The following is a 12,014-nucleotide window of genomic DNA, read 5'->3' on the forward strand; positions in this document are numbered from 1 at the left end:
GTGGGAGCATAATAAGATTTATCATTTAATGCATGTGGCAGTGTATTTATCTCATTTTTCTTCTTCCAGGAGTCTCTCTTGAGCTGCACTTCTCACTGTTGCAAACTTCTTTTTTTTTTCTTGAGGGCAAGTGGAGGAATTATTTTGATTTTTGCAAGAGGTTACCTCTCAACATTTTATAACATTCCTATTAAAAACAAGCTGTTTAAGAGTTGGTCTGTTATGACAAACAGTTTGCAAGGGAGAATAAAGTAAAACTAGATCAATTAATCTTCTTCTTTTTGCTTTTGCTGTCATCCCTTCACTAGTGTGCACCAGAAGGCTGCAGGGGCTGTCTGTCTGAGTGTCCTGAACTTGTTGCTATCTGTGGGGTTGAGCTGTGTAACAAGGGTTTGTGCTATACAGAAGTAAGATACCTTCCCCAAAAACTGTCCCCCATTCCTATAGAGAAGGCTTGAATCTGTTCTCTGTTGCACCTTCCTTATGACTCTTAAAGCCAGGTTTGCTGTGTGATATGGTGTGCTTTGACTGCAAAATTATCTGTACGTGTTTGCTATGAAACAAAGCAGATAGTCATTTCTCCTTAATCTGTTTCTGTGGTGATTGTAGCTATTTTTGAAGAGTTCACTAGGCAAGTTGGCTTTTGTGAGTTTATTCAGCTGCAGATGTTGTGCCCACCCATTTTGATGGAACAAAAAATAATGACAGAATGAAAATTTTCTGATAGTCGTACTTGTGTGCCTGCTTTGAAGGCAGGATTCATTGCAGTACAAATCTTTGCAGGCCAGTGAAGTTAGAGCAGAGCTGAATCTAGCCCAATAAATAATATTCTTTTAAAAATAAATGAATAAATCAGCCTGCTTCAAGCAGCCTGCTACTGTTTTCCTTCCAAAACAATGAGCTTGAACACTACAGGTTTAAAAATAGAATATAATTTATGAGCCTTCTAATCTTGGAGATGAGTCCATATGTAAATAGGATTTAAAATATAAAATGAATATTAATGAGATGGGGAGGCTTTCAGACCTACCCTTTAATACTAATCCATTGCAAGTGGAGCAGCTCTAGAAATGTGCTGATACTGGCACAGGGACAGCCAGGAGCTCATTGCTCTTAAAAGATCTTAATCAACCACAGTATTCATAAACTTTTGAATACTTGTCCTGATCAGATATACAAGGAACTCAAACATTTCTGGTATCATTACTCACTTGCTGATTTTGTGTGCTTTTCCCTGGGAGTGTTCCTGTATGCTGGCATTCTGTTCTAGTTTGTTGCATGGATGGAAGAGTAACGAAAGGGTAAGTTCTTGGTGGAGTTTGGAAATCTATTTTGGAAGGGAGTTGTTAACCTGCAGTGAGATGTTTTGGGTATAATCATAGTGAGTTAAACTGGATGAAGTTAGTGTCAGTAGTTCCCTACTTGTAATTATTAATAGATGACAAAAAGATTCGCAAATGCTAAAATAACTTAGTAACTTTTAATAGTAAAAAAGAAATTTCTGCAGAGGCTAAAACTTCTAGTTACTGATTTCCTTTTCAGGAAGGAAGATATCTGTATTAACTGCCATGTTGATGGAAAGTTTTAGCTGAGCAATGTTGTTGAGGTTATAACTTAGCTGAATGTGAGATGTGTTTGTGGAGCACTGAGCATCTTCCTAATTTGCGGAGCCTGGTGCAGGGAGATCACCTTAAAAATGCTGATCTTCCATTTTGTACGTATTCAGTACTGGAATTGGTGTGTCTGTCAGCAGCTGGCTGAGGAAGGTAATAAAACTGAACAGCCTCGTAGTGTTACCTTTTTCCTTTTCTTATCCTGTGCTCTGAATTGCGGTGATCTGCTTATCAGATGTGGTTAGAGGAGTTTCTGGAGTGTGAGCATAGCAGATTCAAATAGTTGCTCTAGAAACCACCTGTCCTTTGTGTGTAAAATCCATCAGACCTTTCTCTAGTACTGAAGAAAATGTAGTCCTGTATCCATTGTTTTCTGTCCTTGGTGTTTAATCTTGTGACAAGTGAGTTTACTGTGGATTGAATGTTTTGTAGATGCAGCTACTTTGTTGCTTTTGAGATACTTCTGCAAACACAATCCAGAACCTGCATCGTAAAATATGAAATGAAAATGGGAGAGAAAAAAAAAAAAGTTTCAAAAGATGAAATAAAGAAAAAGCAAAGCTAGTGAAGCTTATTGTAATTGTATTCTTAGTATTGATGAGAATACTGCAGGAAGGTGTTGTTTTACACTATGGTTCTGTATTTAGATCTGTTAATGGAAGGTTGCAGGCTGAGCATTGCTTGTTCCCAACTGCTTGCCAAATTTCCTGAAGAATTCTCTTTGTCATGCAAGCTTTCCCCTATGGCATGGTGCTTACATGCTGTACGCGCCTCCATTGCCGCATTAAGTAATATCATCTCTTGATTAAATCCAGAGTAACAGCACGATTATTTGTGCTACTGGAATAAGTCATAAATGCATTAGAAATGCATCTGTTTTACCTCTGGATGTAGGCATCTTCTGACTCATGTATTAAGTTCTACACCTTTTTAATAGCTGTAGTATTTGCTGTTTTTGTGAGATCTGTAAATCATAGAATCTGTAACATATGGATGTGTAGAAACAAACAAAACTTGAGAGCAATGTTCAGGAGCCTCATACCAGTGTGGACGTGCTCTCTCCTGTTGAGAGTGGCTGGGTAGTGTTCCTTGTGTAAATGCCAGGAATACTGCTCTAAGGCCTGCAACAGTCTTTTCATATCATAGGATAGCTTGGGTTGGAAGGGACCTTGAAGATCATGGAGTTCCAATCCCCTGCCAGGAATGAAGTATCAAGACAAAATGGCTCAGCATCAATCTCACTGCTTGGAAGACCCAATTTTTTCTTGTACCGGTATATGGAGATAGCTGATGTCTGAATAGTTTGAGGAAGTTTTGACTTTTTGGGTTGGTTCTGTCTTTTAAAGGTGAGGAATAATAATAATAGGTTCTAAAGCTCTGAAAATCTGTAAGCTACAAAGTATTTAACTGAATTCTACAGGTGGAGAGAGCAAGGCACAGAGCTCAAGTTTGAATTTATGCAGGACTGTGCAGTGGAGACCAGCCTTAAATTTCTGGAGCTTTAAGGCCAGTGTCTCAGGCAGCCTCAGGCTGCCTATGTCTCATAGCAGGATGTTAGACTACTAACCTTTTGGTAGAACTACCTCACCTCTGTGGGCTGCAGTCAAATCATCCCGCACCCCAGGCAACCCCTGGCCTTTTCACTTGTTTGTTGAATGGCCTGAAAAACATTCCTTGCCAGGCAGTTTAAAAAAAAAAAAAAAAAAAAAAAAGTTTCCAGCACAGTAAGCTCAGCATTCTTATCCCTGGCTTTTGCCCCCATGACTTGTTCATCTTTATTTCCTAATTTTGTCTCTAATTACATTAATTTTGTTTTGTTTTTAACAGCACATTGCTCATCTTGCTGTATAACACCAGGTGGAAATGAAGCTTTTGGTTTTGCTGTGAGAGGAGTAGCTGGTTCTGTACCCACACTTCTCTTGGACCTGACATCTCTTATTTCGTGATGATAAAGGTACTGTGTCTTATCCCTGTTGCCTACCTATTTATTTTAGGGGAGAGTTGATGTGCAGTCATTCTGCAGTAAAATACAATTTTATTTTGATTTAATCAATGAAGGTGGAGTCCATGCTAAGTCCAGATATTGCTCTCTAAGCAGCTTTTCTGTCTGTGCAAAAGTAATGGTCTACTCGTACTTGATATGAATTCTGATAGGGGATGAATGTTTGTCCTTTCTAGTCTATTCTTTTTCGCTCCCAATGCTTTTCTCTTATAGCTTAAGAAATTTGAAATGGAAGAAATGATTTGGTATAGTCATGTTTTCAAAGCAGATCTCTGACGGTAATCAGTGCCACTGAACAAAGCAGTCAGAAAAACAACAGTCCTGTCACTTCTTAATTGACACGCTGTCCGTAAGTTAGGACTAATGCAAAGTTAAGTAGGGCAGAAATAAGTTAAGGAACAGATAAAATGCAAGAAAGGGACTCTTTAGTGACTTCTGGAGATTCAGATGTCATTTTCTGTTATGTGGCTTCTGTGCCTTCAACAGTAGCTGTTATCAGTAGTTCAGGAAGTGAGCTGCTGAGATGCAGATAAAATGCAGTACTACTGATAAGGAAATGAAATGATTGAAATGCCTGGTGTAGTGCTAGATAGGATGGAATGCCTAGTATATCACAGAAGCAGAATTCTCGCAAGATCCAGTGAGGCTGTACAGCCTAGAAGGCTTTGGGCTACCTGGGTGACCACCGTACAATCAAAACAAAATGGGAACTTTATACCAAGAAACCTCTCTGCACAGATCTCTTCGGTTAAGCATGGGAGGATTTTGTGTTTCTGATTACATCGAGAGGTTTACAGTAAGTATTTTGTTGCACCCCTAGTTTGAAAGTAAAAAGTGACTGGATGTGACAGTATTGGCTATTCTGCCTTCTGTAAAGTGCTGTGTGTTAGACATTCTTAGCCTCTTTGTGCAGTCTTTTTGCTTGCAAAGCATCTGCCGATGTTGAGGAGGTGCTTCTGAAATGAGTAGTGCAGGCTTTGCCTTTCTAAAGAAATACATTTCTGTGAGAGCCTTGACACGTTAAAACTTTTAATCCAAATGATGTGTTTGTATTATAGGATGTCAGACTGACATTCAGATTATATGGAGGTCAGTTGTTACAACTTTTTGCTTTAGTAATAATTATATGTCTGAGAATTATAAGACAATCTGTCAGACAGGGTTACACAAGGCGATTTCGTTAGGACCCAAATTCTGCATCAGGCCGTTTAAGCTAATAGTAAAAGCAGTGCAGTCAACTGGAGTGCTGTGTGCACGACATCTCAATCGTGTGTTCTGTGGTAGAATGTAAACGTTTTGATATTGGAACACTACTGTGCTGAGGATCTGAGGAAATGAAATGAGTCTGGCTCCAAAATAATACTGCTTATTGACAGTCTGCTAACGCTGCAAAAAGAGACAGATATAGAGACACTACTCATGGAACAGAGAAGAGTAATCTACTTTTCCACCACTTTAAGCTATCCATCAAACAACGGTGTTGAATGCTATCTGTAGAGCTAGGTTTCAGTTGCAATAGATTCAGGGAGTCTGGGGAAAACAATGCTTGTATTTCCTTCCATTTGCATGTTATTCTACTACTTAAAAATTTTGAGCCTTTACCATCCAGACAGATGCAGAAACATGAACATAAGCAAACTTAAAAAGAATGCCATATGATTCTGTGATAACAGTGTTCAGTTAATGTTTTTTTTTTTTTTAAGAAGCTACACTGTCATGCAAAACAAGCATTGTAACAGTTTGTGGGTTTTGTTTGTTTGCTTTTTGAAGAGGCCATTCTTTCAAAGTTTTGAAGAAAAGATCGTCTCATAGGTCTTACTTGATAATGGCTTTAATGGACTTTAGTAAAGAGCTTATTTGTAATCATCTTCATTCCATAACGGGACATTAGGTTAACTAAATGAGTTCTGGTACAGTTGGAGAAATGGACAGATTTTCTTTGAATTTCAACAGATAGAATTTTGTTGCTTTCTTTTAATGTAATGTTATGTAGTGAATCTAATATGGCCAACACTTCAATGTGATTTTTATCATATTGTTTGAATTTATTACATAAGAATTTATTACATGAGAAAATAGGATAGCTCAAAAGGCTAGATATATATCATATAGAAGGAGTTATTCATTTATTGTCTATTTATGGCAGCAGAACAGGAAAAAAAGATGTATTTAATTGAATGCACTGTTCTTCATATTGAACAGATGATGTCATATTTAAATTGCTGGTATTGAACTTCTTACTAAAGACAAGTCTTAACCTGAAATATATGTTTGTGAATTTCTTTTAATTGCCCTTGTTTTGAACAATTTCTAGAATCAAGACAAACTTCTGGATAACTAATTTTTGCTTGTTCCTGTTGAAATTAAAATAAAATGTATTCCAGGAAGGATTATAGGAATTGGCTTTAGAACCATCAAAGCAACTTATCCAGGGATTTTTTTGGACTAGTCATGTATCAGGAAAAAATGATCAATACTGCAGTTATCTATTTACGTGTTGTTCTGCGGCCCAGGATTAGTTTCTCAGTAGAACTCCCAACTAGTAACACAACGAAGGTTGTGCTGAGATTCAGAATTTCTAATTTCTCTGTAATTCTTCTGTCGGGTGACTAAGTGACACTTTTTTATTCAATGGTTCAGTTTCCCTTTAAAACAGGTGATAATGATAATTCCCTTCTGAAAAGGGGAAGGTCTAGAGCTAGAAACTCTTAGATTTAGTTTGATTTTTATAATTGTTTTTTCTTGTCCTCAATGCGCTGAGAATCAGAGTCACTTGATTGGATTATCTCAAACCATCATACCAAACTCATTATGATTATCAATTGGAAAATTATTCTTTATGTTGTTCACAAAGCTAATCATTCACATTTATGAAACAGTATGAAAGGAAAGATACTTTTGAAGAATACGACCAGCAGAGAAGCACATAAGATCAAATAGTGTCTTGGACCATGCATGCAGCTTTTACTAGAGTTGGTAAGAACTGCTTTAATCCAGAAACTTGCTGTTAAGCATAGTGAGATCTCTCTTCTCCTGCATGGAGTAGCAGCTTGTAAGTTGGGTTTGAATCTGTCCTGGCAGGAGCTAGTGAGTGTATATATTCTTTTGATTTTACTAATTGCAACATGGAGCCTGTTATTTGCTTGTTTGTTGTCTGTAGTCTCTTTCTGCCTTAGACTTGATGATCTGCTTGCTTGCGCTGAACTGGCTGACTCAGTTGGTCCTGGTATTACAGAAGGATTTGTAATGGTAGTTAACTCTGAAAACTGTGATGGTAGTATTTAGAGATGGCTTGAAAACTTGTGTTATTGCTCAGATTGTAGTGGAAGATGTTTCTTGTAGTTTATGCTTGAGCAATAAGACAAAGGACTTGGGTTCTGAAATGCATCAAACTTTTTTTTAGGAAAGATGGTGAAAAGTGTATTCTAACATGTCTGAAGACAAAGTTCGCTCTTGAAGATCTTTTGCACATCTGGTATGGATGCTGCATTCTATGTATATTGTTTTTAACTGGACATAAAAATTTTTACCTAAAGGAATATGAGCGGCTTAACTGTGGGTATTTGATTCACTGGAAAGAATTTGTAAAACCACCAGCTTTTGTGCTTTAGTTCCCTTACTCTGAATCCTTTTTTGAAGTAGAGCCTGAACTGATGTAGTTATTCCTGTGTTTGAATGACGTCAAACCAAAATGTCAGAGAGATCTGAATCAGCAGGTGAATATAGCACATACCAGACTTCATTATAGGAGAGATGACTATTTAGTCGATCTTAAATTTCCTTACCATGCTATTCTGGTTATTAGGAGAATGGCAATGTCAACAAGTGCTCTTTTTAATAAATGAGCAAATTCCTCTGCTAGGTTTCTGGTTTCGATTTTCACCAAAAACAACATTAAAAAAAAAAAAAACATTATTAGTAAGTGCCTTCTTTTCAGCTGGGATGGAATTGTTTTCTTCAGAGTGTATGGCATGATGCATGTTTTGGTTCTGGGAGGAAAACAGCGTTGACAGCACACTGATGTGTATAATGGCTGCTGAGCAGTGTTGTACAAATCTGAGGCCATTCTCAGGAAAGGGACCAAGGAGCTGGGAGGGTAACAGAATTAGGAAAATTGACTTAAACTGGCTGTAGGGATGTGATATCATATGATATCCATGTGAAGGAGTTTTGTAAGAAGTGGGAGTTCATCACTCTCTTTGCTTGAGGGCTAGCTGGGCATCAGTCAGGGGGTGCTGAGCAATTGCTTGTGCATCACTTGTGCATCACATATACATGTGTGTGCATTTTGTATATATAGTCATAACTATTATCCTTCTCTATATCTTAGTAAATGTCTTTATCTCGATCCATGAATATGAACACTTCGTTGTTCTTCTGTTTTGTTTTTTTGTTGTTGTTGTTTATTTTGGAAAGAGGATGGGAATGAGCGAACGACTGTGCTTTGTTGAGCCATCTGCTGAGTTAAACCATAACAGTAAGGAGCACTGAGTGCAGTATGTGATGCTTGCTGTACTGCAATGGCAACTGTTGGATGGAAATATGATGGAGAGAAAGAATTCAGTAACTGAGACTTGCGATTGTACAGGATGTGAAATAACTGCACTAACTGCTTGTGGGAGAATTTTCCAAAAGTGTGTGTTGCAGTTCAAGTCCAGCCAAATGGTTTGTGGGCAGATGGAGACTGTTGTAGGTGAAATTGCCTCTGATATGGCTGCTCACAAACACATGATTCACTTAATTCCAGTACAGTTTGATGTATGATGTGCTTGTGCTTTGCTTTTCCAACACTTAAACCAGTGAATGCAATATGAAAATGTGCTCAAGGTGATCACACTTCATTCAGTAACCATGAAGGGCTGAAGAGTGGCTGTGGGATCAGTATTACTGCATTTTAACTTTGGAAAAGTGAGTGTAGAAGCAAAAGAAAAAAAATAAATTCTTGCAGCAGTCATCACTTGTGATATTGTTGAAGTTGAAAATGATTATTGCAAGTTAGCTAGTTAGTGCAGTTGTATGCATTCTTCTCATAATCTTTCAAATTTGAATCTAAAAAAAAAGAAATTTCCATAGTGGGAAGGAAACAGAAGGAAACAGAACAAGGCAGTGCCATTTGGTGATTTCCATCTTTCCTAACACAAGCATGCTACTTGTAAAGCAGAGACTTTGAGGGATGTGACTGAAAGCCACATTCCACTATTCCAAGTCAGCCAGAATATTTCTGATGATTTTACTGTGCTTTGGAGCAAATTCTGGGATATGCATGGTCTTCCTCCAAAAAATTGACTGTCTGGAAATTACCCTTTCTTGTGCAACAGATCGGAGAGGCCTCATCACTTCAGTGGCAAGGATTTCCTTTTACTGTTTTTATTCTTATTTGCCTTACTGTGCAACCAAGACTTACTCTTATGTGTTGCAGTGGATCTCTGCTGACTTCAAATGACTTGTACCTGAACAAACTGCCATAGATACAACAGCTTCAGGTCAGTTTAAAAGATGTCTTAAAGTTCTCTGCTGAGCTCCTAGTGTAGATGAGAAAGCATCTTGAAAATGAGAGGCAAAGCAGTTTAATAGCAGATGGCCTGAATCAGCAGGCTTTACTGGGAACTGACCGCATTTGATGTAAAGTCATTGAAATTCAGAGAAAGCAGAACCAGCAGCAGGACTTCTCTGTTCGGTTTCCAGAGAGTTCTTTGCTGGAGGTTGTGGAGGGATGGAAAACTTTACCCGTGGCAGCCTTCTGGTCCAGGCTGGTAAATTGTTTTAGTAACTGTTTGGATAAGAAAGAAAAGAATGAAAATTAAAAGCAGCGAGACAGTTTCTTAATGCAGTTTCTGTGGGCATCAGACTTGATGGTAAAAGAGGTCACGACTCAGGGTCAGTTGAATAAATGTGAACAGGCAACAGGTGCTCTCTTGGCCTCATGAATCGAAAGTAACCTGAAGGAAGAATGCAAGGGGTCTTGTTAAGCCATGTGGGTGAGTGATAAACATTGTTATCTAGAAATCTTGTTACTTTGATGTAAATTAAATGTCATAATTTTATCTGTTCAGCTATCTGCTGTCAGCTGCTTGACAGGGATGCATTGAGATATTCTACATGATCTCAAGATCATTAACATGTCCTTAGCTGTGCCACTGCTTATAAGCGTTATGACTTACTGTGTTAACAGTTCTCTGTCACTAAACATGCATAAAAAGGAAAAAAGAGTTTATATAATGGATGTTCATACTAAGTTGAGGTGATCCTATAGTAAAGTTGAACTTTTGCCCGCTAGGCGGTATTTAAATGTGTCATGCTAGGGTCAGATGGGGAGACTGCTAGTGCTTTATAGACACTTGTACTGTGCAAGTGGATTTCAACCAACAGCTGACATAAATAATACATTAAATGTCAGGTTCTTGGCCTTTTAAAGCCACTGTGGTCCTGTTCTTAGTACGTCACCAAACATGACAGATGGAGATCTTTTGTCTGATCACATCAGGAAACCAAACTATTTAACTGGATAGGCTTATCCAAACTGTATGGCGTATTTTGACCTTGGAAGTTATTCCTTTATATTAAGTTGGAGCCTGTTTCAGTACTTGTCATTTGTCATGAGAATTGGTATCTTACTGAACCATTGCTCTGTGGATGTGATTTACTGCTTTTCATGTGTCAAGGAAATGAACTGTTTGTGGGAAGTTACTCACTGGTGTAGATCTTAATTTTGCAGAAGTTTATGTATCTTGAAGTTCAGCTAACTCTTCATTTCCTCAGGGGAGAATTCAGTGTGTGTCCATGAGCAGCAGCAGTTAGATATGTGTTAAGGAGATTTTCAGCATAACTTGAAAAAGTTGCCTGCTGGCCACTGAATGTGTAAAGGATATTTATTAGTATTTTTTTTCCTGAGTAATATTCAGTAGCTGTAGCCAAATTTTGAATTTGCTGTCTTTTGCTTTTTTTATAGTCCCACATGTCCTAATAGTGTACCACATCTGGTTCTTCATCTTCTTAGAACTCTGAATTGCAGCCTTTACAAACTTCTCCTCAAGTCCCCAAAGTCTCTATAAAGCTTTGGCTTTGTTTAGGCTTTTTAATATATATATTTTTCCATTTATCTGCATATTTTTAGTCATCTCTAGTTATTCTATGTTACTGGAAGCAATGCAATAATCTAATGAGATGATCTGTTTGAGCAGCTGGTTTTAACCTCTGTGACATTTCTTGTTTGGGATATAAGCCTCTGGTATTACTTTAGTACGTGCTGTAGATTTTTTTTTTTTTTCCCCTTCACTTCATCTTTGTTCCTATTGCAAATGTTTTAGGTTTTTTTTCATTCCTTTGGGTCATAGCTAGCAAAGAGGAATCATAGCTGAACAGCTGTATTGTAGATTCTTAAACCATTCGTTATGTTGAATGCAAATGTTTCTCTTGTCTCCTGACATCTGTCTTTGACAACTGGGAGAGTGTGTGGGACTGAAGCCAAAGTGGAATAAACTCTCATTTCCCTCTTGAGAATAGAAGATTCTTTGGCATCATCAGTTGAAGGTCACTTGTAGTTCTGGTTCTCTGGAATTTGTGTTCCTTTCTTCATGCGCTCCAGAGATACTTGATAGCCTGGAGATCTTTTAAAGATATCCTGAGATATTTTAAAGTATCCCAGAAGTTCGGTTCAGCTCTTGATGGAATGAAGGTAGCTGCCATCTTTTGTTCACTTGTTTGCTTCTTTCCTAATAATGGGAGAAAAAATTATAAGAAGCTTTATTCTGAGTTTACATTCAGACTGTGATGTGGCTCGCCGGTTTGCTTAGCCAGTGACAACATGGGGTGCCTGAGCAGAGCTCTGTTATGCACAGTGTTCCTGTGTTAATCACTGTTAGTTATTACTCATAGAACATTTCACATTCTTCAGATGTAATTTGGAAAGTATAGGACATGAAACAATTTCTGTAGCAGTGTCTGAGTACAAAATGTCATTACGTGCAATAGGCTCTTATGAAGAAAGGGTGAATTTAATAGGTTAGTGAATTTCTTAGAGTAAAGACACTTTTTTTGTGTGTGTAGTATAAGGATAGGTACACTGTGATCTGCAGTATGTGAGTTTTAGCATTAAAACACTTGAGTCTGTCAATGAAACAATGTACTCCCTTTGAGCTGCTCCAGTGAGATGTGAACATTGGACATTAAATGTTCTGAACAAAAATTACCTTCTGCTGTAATTCAGAGCAAAAGGAATGAAAGATTCTTGCTTGTATTTAAGCATATTATTGTCCTATAGTAGAAATGCTAAGTCATGGTCTGAAGCAGTGATTGAGCACCTGGTGGGAAGGCAGAGCCAACCCAGGGAAGCTCAGGTGCATGCAGTGTACCTGAGTGACTGGAAGGGGTGGAGCCAGCATCTACCCCTTCCCAGACCT

General features: G+C 38.0%; 1 protein-coding gene across 2 annotated transcripts in view; it reads left to right on the top strand.

Annotated features, from left to right (window-relative positions):
* The window catches only part of MYLK3 (myosin light chain kinase 3), a 38,000-nt gene that overhangs the window by 3,901 nt on the left and 22,085 nt on the right, over nt 1–12,014 (top strand). Inside the window, exon 2 of one of the 2 annotated variants that reach the window (XM_085235161.1) lies at nt 3,441–3,567. In XM_085235161.1, the coding sequence (XP_085091287.1) occupies nt 3,559–3,567 (9 nt within the window). In that variant the 5' untranslated portion in view covers nt 3,441–3,558. Of the gene's footprint in view, nt 1–3,440; nt 3,568–4,290; nt 4,412–12,014 lie in introns of those variants that run through there. The other variant, XM_010717776.4, reaches the window with a different exon arrangement.

This window comes from Meleagris gallopavo, chromosome 13 (genome assembly GCF_905368555.1).
Source record: "Meleagris gallopavo chromosome 13, MGAL_WU_HG_1.1, whole genome shotgun sequence".
Taxonomy (NCBI): domain Eukaryota; kingdom Metazoa; phylum Chordata; class Aves; order Galliformes; family Phasianidae; genus Meleagris; species Meleagris gallopavo.